Source organism: Saimiri boliviensis, chromosome 14 (genome assembly GCF_048565385.1).
Source record: "Saimiri boliviensis isolate mSaiBol1 chromosome 14, mSaiBol1.pri, whole genome shotgun sequence".
In the NCBI taxonomy this organism is placed as follows: domain Eukaryota; kingdom Metazoa; phylum Chordata; class Mammalia; order Primates; family Cebidae; genus Saimiri; species Saimiri boliviensis.
Window position 1 is genome coordinate 1,043,363 of NC_133462.1, and position 10,387 is coordinate 1,053,749.

At 45.7% G+C, this 10,387-nt stretch overlaps 1 protein-coding gene across 1 annotated transcript; it reads right to left on the bottom strand.

Annotated features, from left to right (window-relative positions):
- Positions 1 to 284: 284 nt before the first annotated feature.
- LOC141581218 (uncharacterized) lies at positions 285 to 7,644 on the bottom strand. The gene has a single exon (XM_074385840.1). It carries the CDS (start codon positions 7,005 to 7,007, stop codon positions 5,817 to 5,819), a length of 1,191 nt encoding a protein of 396 aa, XP_074241941.1. The 5' UTR covers positions 7,008 to 7,644; the 3' UTR covers positions 285 to 5,816.
- Positions 7,645 to 10,387: the final 2,743 nt, after the last annotated feature.

Here is a 10,387-nt window from a genome sequence, read left to right on the forward strand (position 1 = left end):
CTCTAGTCTGGGTAATAAGAGTGAAACTCCGCCTCAAAAAAAAAAAAAAAAAAAAAAAAAAAAAGGACAAAAACAAATAGATATCCACACTCATGAACTGGAAGAATATTCCTAAAATATCTATACTACACAAAGCTGTCTACAGATTCAATACAATCTGTATCAAATTCTAATATCATTTTTCACAAAAAAGGAAAAAAATCATATAATTTCTATGGAAACCAAACAGATCCTGAATAGTGAATGCAATCCTTAACAAAAAGAACAATCATGGAGGCATCACATTAACTAATTTTAAAATATATTACAAAGCCACAGTAACCACAACAACATGGTATTGATATGATACACAGAACAGACACATAAAAAAATGGAGCCCAGAAAAAAATCCATATTTACAGATGACTGATTTTGAACACAACCATAAAGAATGTACATTGGGGAAATGCCATTTCCTCAATAAATGGTGCTGGACAAACTAGATAACCACATGCAGAAGAAAGAACCTGGACTTCTATGTCTCCCTGTATACAAAAATCAACCCAAGATTGATTAAAGACTTAAACAATAGACCCAAAATTACTAAACCACTAGGATAAACATAAAGAAAACTCTTCTGAACATTCTTCTAGGCAAATATTTTATAACTAAGTCCTCAAAAGCAAGGGCAACAAAAACAAAAAATAGACAAATGAGACCATCTGGAACTTGAAAGCTTCTGCACAGCAAAAGAAACAAGAGAGTGAATGGAGAGAGCCTCTTGAATGAGAGAAAATGTTTGAAAACGACTCATCCAGCAGGGGATAGTCCTAGAATATATAAGAACTCAAGCCGGGCACGGTAGCTCAAGCCTGTAATCCCAGCACTTTGGGAGGCCGAGGCGGGTGGATCACGAGGTCAAGAGATCGAGACCACCCTGGTCAACATGGTGAAACCCCGTCTCTACTAAAAATACAAAAAATTAGCTGGGCATGGTGGCGCGTGCCTGTAATCCCAGCTACTCAGGAGGCTGAGGCAGGAGAATTGCCTGAACCCAGGAGGCAGAGGTTGCAGTGAGCCGCGATCGCGCCATTGCACTCCAACCTGGGTAACAAGAGCGAAAACTCCGTCTCAAAAAAAAAAAAAAAAAAAATAAGGATTGACTAAAGTCCGGGTGTGGTACCTCAGGACTGTAATCCCACCACTTCGGGAGGCCAAGGCAGGCAGTTCACCAGCTCAGGAGTTCAAGACCAGCCTGGCCAACATGGCGAAACCCCGTCTCTACTAAAAATACAAAACATTAGCTGGGCATGGTGGCGCGTGCCTGTAGTCCCAGCTACACAGGAGGCTGAGGCAGGAGAATTGCCTGAGCCCAGGAGGCGGACGTTGCGGTGAGCCCAGATGTTGCCATTGCACTCCAGCCTGGATAACAAGAGCGAAACTCCGTCTCAAAAAAAAAAAAAAAAAAAAAGAACTCAAACATTTCAACAGCAAAAACAAACACAAAAACTATCTCATTTAAAAATGGGCAAAGGACATGATCAGGTATTTCTCAATTCAAGACAAACAAATAGTCAACAAACATATGAAGAATGCCAACATCACTAATTATCAGAGAAATATAAATCAAATCCAGAAGATATTATCTTACCCTAGTTAGAATGGTTTTTATTTAAAATGACAAAAATTAACAGACGTTGGTGAAGATGTGACAAAAGGGAACTCCTGTACACTGTTAATCAGTACAATCACTTTGGAAAACAGTATAAAGACTTCCCAATAAACTAAAAATATAATTCTCATATGATCTGGCAATCCCACTACTGCATATTTACCCAAAGCAAAATAAATCACTGTATCAGCCGGGCGCGGTGGCTCAAGCCTGTAATCCCAGCACTTTGGGAGGCCTAGGCGGGTGGATCACGAGGTCGAGAGATCGAGACCATCCTGGTCAACATGGTGAAACCCCGTGTCTACTAAAAATACAAAAAAACGAGCTGGGCATGGTGGCGCTTGCCTGTAATCCCAGCTACTCAGGAGGCTGAGGCAGGAGAATTGCCTGAGCCCAGGAGGCAGAGGTTGCGGTGAGCCGAGATCGCGCCATTGCACTCCAGCCTGGGTAACAAGAGCGAAACTCCGTCTCAAAAAAAAAAAAAAAAAGAATTTCCTAGCCAGGAGAGGTGGCTCACGCCTGTACTCCCAGCACTTTGGGAGGTTGAGGCGGGTGGATTATAAGGTCAAGAGTTCAAGATGAGCCTGGCCAGCATGGTCAAAACCCATCTCTACCAAAAATACAAAATTTAGCCGGGTTTAGTGGCCGGTGCCTGGGGTCCCAGCTACTTGGGAGGCTGAGGCTGGAGAACTGTTTGAACCCGAATGCGGGAGGCAGAGGTTGCAGTGAGCCAAGACCGCCATTGCACTCCAGCCCGGGCAACAAAGTGAGACTCTCTGTCTCAAAAAAAACAAAAACAACAAAAAAGAATTTCCTGAGCAGGCGAAGTGGCTTACTCCTGTAATCCCAGCACTTTGGGAAGCTGCGGTGGATGGATCATTTGAGGTCACGACATGGTGAAACACCACGTCTACCAAAAAGACAAAAATGAGCTGGGTGTGTGGGTGGGCGCCTGTAATCCCAGCTACTCGGGAGGCTGAGGCAAGACAATTGCTTGAGCCTGGGTAGGAGAGGTTGCAGTGAGCAGTGACAGAGAGAGACTGTTTAAAAATAAAAAGAATCTCCCTTTAGCTCTGTTGTTTCCTCTTAGTAATTAACCATGAGCTGACTACACAGTCTGTTTACTGGCTAGAAATTCCCTGTCTACGCTGTATTCGGAAGTGGGCCTCGTTTCATGAGGTCGCTTTCTCCCTATTCCAATAGGCCCTAATTGAAATCTGCTTTTACCACTTTAGATAGTATCCAGTGCTGGTTTCTTGAAATATACCTTAGACACTGTCATTTTTAAAAATAAAAGTAACTTTTAGAATACGTGGCAGTCATTATCATTTAAAGAAAACTTTAAGGGTTTCATTTTCATTCACCTTTGTTCAATTTTAAAGAAATCATTTCATTTGGGTGCCACTTATTGACTTTTATTTTTTGAGACAAAAGTCTCACTCTGTTGCCCAGGCTGGAGTGCAAGCATGATCTTGGTTCACTGCAACCTCCGCCTCCCAGGTTCAAGAGATGCTCCTGCCTCAGACTCCTGAGTACCTGGGACTACAGGTGCCCGCCACCACACCCAGCTAATTTTTCTGTTTTCAGCAGAGACGAGGTTTCACCATGTTGTCCAGGATGGTCTCGATCTCTTGACCTTGTCATCTGCCCGCCTGAGCTTCCCAAAGTGCTGGGATTACAAGCGTGAGCCACTGCACCTGGTCACCACTTATTCTTTGAGACAGAGATTTGCTTCTGTTGTCCAGGCTGGAGTGTAATGGCGTGATCTCCAACCACCTACTGTAACACCAGGACGAGGTGGGAGGCAAGTAGAGACTACTCCTGTAAATCAAAGCCAACCACAATTATTCAGACTAGCCAGTACTCAGATGTCGGCTCTGATCTGCCTTGCCTTTCCCATGGAAAACACAATAAAGGATCTGGTCTAGGCTTTCCCCTAGCTCTTGCCTCTTCCTTCACACTAAAACCTGTTCCTCCTGGGGCCCTGCATGGCACACTGTGCTTCAGATTTCTAGGGAAATTTTCAAAAACGCTGAACTTTTATTTCAGTGGCATTGAGCTCTCCATGTCCTTTTCCAATAAAGATCCATCCACAAATTGGCCTTTCTTGGCTGTGTAATATTACATACCACTCCAGCACGACTCAATGCCTTCACCTTCTCTCTCTTTTTTTTTTTTTTTTTTTTTTTTTGAGACGGAGTTTCACTCTTGTTACCCAGGCTAGAGTGCAATGGCGCGATCTCGGCTCACCGCAACCTCCGCCTCCTGGGTTCACGCAATTCTCCAGCCTCAGCCTCCTGAGTAGCTGGGATTACAGGCACGCGCCACCAGGCCCAGCTAATTTTTTGTATTTTTAGTAGAGACGGGGTTTCACCATGTTGACCAGGATGGTCTCGATCTCTTGACCTCGTGATCCACCCGCCTCGGCCTCCCAAAGTGCTGGGATTACAGGCTTGAGCCACCGCGCCCGGCCCACCTTCTCTTTTCTCCATTATGCCTGCCACAATCTATGACTCCATATAATTCAGAATTTTTTTTTTTTTTTCATATTTCCTCCTCTTTCTTCAGTACAATGTAAGCTACTGGGGTCTGTCTCTTGTTTTGCAAATGTCTTCTGCAGTAAAGACAGTGCCTGAAATACAGCAGGTATTTACTGAACATTTGTTACAACTATGAATAAGCATGAATACTACAGCATCCCTGTTCACCTCCACATTCCGACAGTGCTTTCTAAATGTTTTCTTTAGTTGTCCCTCCAGGTATTACTCAGAGTCACCAGAAACTCTAGCTGGTCACAAAAGGTACTTCTTGGGCCCATCGCACCTCTTTACTCCCAGGGTTAGTGAATGTACAGCAAAGACACTAAAGTAGAAAAGACATTAGGTATAGAGCCCAGGGAGGTACAGGAATCTAGGAAAACTACATTCATTGCTGCTCCAGGGACCTTATCCGTAACAGTAACACAGTACTGGAGATCCTGAGATTTCTGGATACACTGATCCCATTCAGCCATAGTGCGTGGGCTGTCTGTGGTGTTTTTATAACGGACACTTCCCCTCTAGTTTGCCTCGATCTTCCCAAGCCCAATCATTCACACCTAATATTTATCAATTTTGTTTCCATACTGGATGCTTTAGATCTTACCAAGTGGCCTGTGTACCAGATTCCAGTTTTCAGAAAACATGGCCACTCAGCAGGTCCTGAGGAATAGGTTTACCTCAACAGTGTTGGGGAACATGGGACATATGCTAGAAACAAGATGCCCAATCCATGCAGTTTCAAAACACTACAGGCTGTCACAGCAGCAGCACCCTCCTCAACGTGACATATGGGCTCTCAAATAACTCTAAAATCCGGACAAATCAGGCCTACAAAGATCTGAATTGTAACTTAACAAGCTTTGTCAGCTATGCAAGTTAACTTAGTCCAGTCGAAAACTGGACTAAGAACTGTTCTCCGTCAACCCACTGTCCCATTTGAGGCACAAAGTTGGAGGCCCCCACAAAGGCGGTCTTCAGTTTGGCAGGGCCTGTTCTCAATCCAATCCAGTGAAAAGAACCCCCAAGATTAAAGGTGGCTTAAACTGTAAGGCCTTTATTATCACAAGCAGAGCAACATGAGGCAAGTACTTTCCCAGGCCAGGTGACTTGGAGGCTGGAAAAATTCATTACAAGTATGTGAGATCAAGACTATCCATGAAGAAAGCAAACCTTTTGTATAAGCCACCAACAGATACAGCTCAGACCTTCTTGGCTAAAGATGGGTCATGTCCATATCTATACCTGTCACACAGAAGGGAATGAGGACCCCCAATAAAATCAGGCATTTCATGATTTTCTCCAGGGACCGGAAAATATAAAACCCTGTCTTCCCTGATGCTAGGGTATGTAAGCTGGTAGAGTTAAGATGGTTTTGGCCACAGGCACTGACAGTGACGTAACTCCAGCAAAAAACCTGACCAGGTCAGAAAGTGCAACATATCCCTAGAAGTTTCCTACATACCTGGCACCATAAGCTATCTCCCTTGAGTCAATGTTCAGATACATGAAGTTCAACATCTGACTGCTGAGTTCTGTTGTATTCAAAGCAGTCCTAGAGCCTGCCTGCAGTGTGAACTTTCTGGTGCCGACTGAGGTGAAGGCTTAGGTGGTAGGCCTTCCCACATTCACTGCCTTTCTCCAGTGTGAAGTCTTTGGTGTCGAACAAGGTGGGAGGTTCTGATAAAGTCTTTCCCACATTTACTGCATACAAAAGGCCTTTCACCAGTGTGAACCCTCTGGTGTGCAATAAACTCGAAACTTCGACTAAAGAATTTCCCACATTCAATGCACTCAAAACGCTTTGACTCAGTGTGAATACTCTCATGTTGAACAAGTGTAGACTGGTGTCTAAAGACTTTCCCACAATCACTACACTTATAAGGCCTTGCTCCATTGTGAACCCTCTGGTGTACAATTAGATTGGAGTGATGGTTAAAATATTTCCCACATTCATTGCACTTATAAGGCATTTCTCCAGTGTGGATTCTCTTGTGCTGAGTAAGGTTGTCTTTTTGACTAAAGGTTTTTCCACATTCGCTGCACTCATAAGGCCTTTCTCCAGTATGGATTCTCTGGTGCTGGACAAGTGTAGCTTTGCGGCTGAAGGTTTTTCCACATTCACTGCACTCATAAGGCCTTTCTCCAGTATGGATTGTCTGGTGCTGGACAAGTGTAGCTTTGCGGCAGAAGGTTTTTCCACATTCATTGCATTCATAAGGCTTCTCTCCACTATGGATTCTCTGGTGTTGGACCAGTGTGTCTTTGCGGCGGAAAGCCTTCCCACATTCACTGCACTTGTAATGCATTTGTTCACCATGAAATGCATCCTTATTCTCAGTGCTCCTATGTGTCTTCCTCTTGCTGTGGTAGATGGCCTTTTGTTGGCAAGCACCCAAAGTAGCCTGGAAGTTTTTCTGCTCCTCCTTACAGGCAAAGGGCTTTTCTGATGTGTGAGGTTCTTTGCTAACTGTGCAGTTCTTCACAAACGAGGCCTCACCTTCATCCCTTCTTAAGGATTTCTCTATACTGTAACGCTTCTGGTTCTGGAGAAGGTTTGCACTGAACCCAAATTGTCTCCCACAAGCCTCACATGTGTGAAGTTTCAGTCCATGGTGTGTACCCTGGTGTTCATCCAGGTGCAAAATATCTTTCAAGATAGGGTAACATATGTCACAAAAGTGAGCCGCCTGTGTGGGTGAACCTGCCTTGGAAGTATTAATATGTGACATATTAGTATGGCTCTGTTCAGAAGATGCCTCTTCATCCTTCATTCCATGCCAACAACCTGAAGGCAGAAAAGTACTATTGATGTACATGGTGACTATGGTGAGTTGGGCAACTCCATCACAAATGAGTGTCTGGTGTACCCAGGACTGAGCACCTAAGTTTTCCTGGTGGGACAGAGCTAGGATCGGGGTGAAGAAAGGGCTGCTATATAGTACTGGAATCTAAGGTCACCCGGAATGGAGATGGCCTCCCAAGAAACAAAGACACAAGGATGGGGTGTAGTGCAGGGAGAAGTGCAAGGTCTCCAACTTAATCCTCTGCAATGACTTTTGGCTGGACCTTGGCTGACTGTGGGTGACAGGAGACTGCTATGCAGAAATGTGTGTCCAGGCCCATGAACATGTGATTACAAGTGAGTGATGTGTTCAGGGACTGTTTCAGGATATGTACGCATCTTACGACACATTAGTGTTTAAGTGTAGTCCAATACTGGACAGCACTGAAGAGAGTCCTGTTGCTCTACTAGAGCCCCTCTGGTACAGAGTGGGAGAGAACAGCCCTGGGTGAGAAGTCAGATTAGAAATGACAAGAGTGTACACAACGGGGAAAAAAAGGTAGAAATAAGTTAGGACCTCTGGCCTTGGCACCAGTGATGGGCACAACATAGGTTTCCGGAACTATAGGAACCCAGCCCTGAGGTCATGCCCTCCCTCAGCCTCAGCTCCCACTTACCAGGGCCTGCCCAAGCCCCTCCTGCTGTGACTAGAGTCATGCCCTCTTCAGTTAGGCACCTGGAGTTCTCTCTCTTGCTACAGTTCAGCAACCACAGAGGATCTGGAAGATACAAAGCATAGACAGGCGAAAGATGAAACAGGCTGAGTGAGAAAGCACTAGCTCAGAGTAGCCCACCCATGCAAAATCACAAGAAAACAAACTACAAAATGAACCCCAGAAAACTGTCCTGCAGCAGGAACAGTCTAGTGGGCCCATAAGTGGTGACCATGATGACGGAAACTGATGACACAGGCCGACTCAAGGAAAATGCAATCAGAGGAAGGGGGTGGAGTCTGGAGGTGTCATGAGTGTGGACAGTCACTTGGCCAGGGAGAGGCCAAGCAGGATTCAGTGGTTTACCTTAGGACCCCTGACCCCTAAACCATTCCTGGCAAGGCTTCAGGGCAGCAGGAGCTGAGGAACACAGGGAACAGAGGAGACAATGCATCTTGCTGAGCCTTGACACCAGGGGACCTATGTGAGGGAATCAGGAAAGACAGCAGTGCCCATGCTCTAGCCATGGAAAGTCAAGAGCAATCCCTAGGGCCGAAAGGAAGAGCAGAGCCCAGCCCACAAAAATGGGACACTGAGGCCCTACCTAGGGAGAGTATAAATGCAAAGCACGGAAACCATTATTTCATCATAGAAGAGTCTCTGAGCCTCATCGAGCAGCTCCCATTCCTCCTAAGAGAAGCACACAAATAAGTCCTCAGAGATCACATAGTCCCGTGTGAAGTGGTGGACAACTCAGCCTAAGGTCAGCCTCTCTCTCCAGGATTCCTTGTCACATCTAACTGTAATGAGATAACTGGCCCTAGTTTGACTGATGCCTCTTCTCTGCTCGTATTCCATTATTCATTTTGTCCAGCCCCTAACAGGCAAGTGGACAGATTAAACACCATGGCCTGGCTTCTCCTATCAGCCAGCTCCCCTAGGATCAACCGATGATGCCTCATACAGAACCTGAGCTCAGCATTGTCTCAGAAACCCTCAGTAGCAAAGCTCTGGGCCCATGAATTCACACTCCATCTACATGTGCACATCACCCTTCTGGCCATACCTCCTTTACATCTATGGACACCCACTACGTAGGTACCACCCTGGCTTCCCCACATTCAAATCTACATACAGCATCCAGGGAATGCTTCGATACGGCATGCAGGACCATATCTGTTCCTGGTCAATGGCCCCACTGCCATAGTTTCACCTGAATCCAGCTATTAAACCCTCCCCTGGCTCTATTTCATGGGTCAATTCAGCAGTGGAAAACCACATGCAGATCTCAGATAAACTCAGCATTGTTCTCCTTTGCTGTTGTACTACTGAGTTCAGCCACAGGTTTCATCTCAACATTGTTTTTTTTTTTGAGACGGAGTTTCACTCTTGTTACCCAGTCTGGACTGCAATGGCGCTGTATCGGCTCACCGCAACCTCCACCTCCTGGGTTCAAACAAGTCTCCTGCCTCAGCCTCCTGAGTAGCTGGGATTACAGGCAAGCGCCACCATGCCCAGCTAATTTTTTGTATTTTTAGTAGAGACGGGGTTTCACCATGTTGACCAGGATGTTCTCGATCTCTCGACCTCGTGATCCACCCGCCTCGGCCTCCCAAAGTGCTGGGATTACAGGCTTGAGCCACCGCGCCCGTCCAGGGCTGTTGTTTCTATCAGGCTTGTCTGTACATGTCAAGTGCCTCTGAAACAGCTACTACTATCCATGCAAATAAACTGATATGGTTTTGAAAAATTAAGTTTGTTTTGCTTGCTTTAAAAACTTTTCAGAAAATTTGGGAAGATTTGCCATTGCAATAAAATACTTTAGGCAAATTAATATTTTGACCAATCATTAAGTGCTGGTGTAAGTTTAACTTATATTATATACAGATTTTCTAGTTCCCTACTTCTGTGTACTTGCAAGGTGTATGCTAGCCTTTGCACTAAACCAGCCTACTTGACACATACTCCTCTGAAAGGGAGCTGCATGATCCTTCATTAGAGATGTTCATCCTTTCTGCTTACCCGCACTGGCTGGGGATGGGACTGCTCCACAGGCAGTGCCCGTGACAGCGTGATGAGACTTTCGGGTAGCAAATCTACTGCATTCCACACCTCGGTCTCCAGTGCAGGGCATGCTACTTATACTCTACAGCCCTGTCCACTTACTGACACCATATAGAATCCTCCCTGCAAGATTCTTTGAATTGGCTGCACCATGGACTACAGCATGGTGACCCCTGTGACCCACACGTACAACTCCAGAAGGTCTCCAGGAGCCAGAAAGTCTGAAGGAAAGGGAAAACCACAGAAGAAGATGCACGGCTGGTTCCTGCAGTGCCCGATTAACTGATCTTCCATTTTCCCATTGTTCTTGCCTCAACCATTCGTGCCTTAAATGATAACCCAACCTCGTGACACTAGACCTTGTGACACTACCCTCTCCCCGCATCAAACCCGGTGCCCCTCCCCACGGCTTGCAGCTTGCAAAAAGTGGGCTGAATTGTAACTTCCCACTGCCTACCCCAACCTCTGAAACCAACTCTTATCCCACCGCCCTCCACTGACTCTCTTTTCAGACTCAGCGCACTTGTACCTGAGTGAATAAACAGCCTTGTTGCTCACACAAAGCCTGTTTTGGTGGTCTTGTTATTCATAGCACACCTAACATCTGGTGTTGAAACCTGGGACAGGGATACTCCTG

What these genes read in the sequence shown, in the direction of transcription:
- LOC141581218 (XM_074385840.1), bottom strand. Translation starts at nt 7,007, where the DNA reads ATGTACATCAATAGTACTTTTCTGCCTTCAGGTTGTTGGCATGGAATG.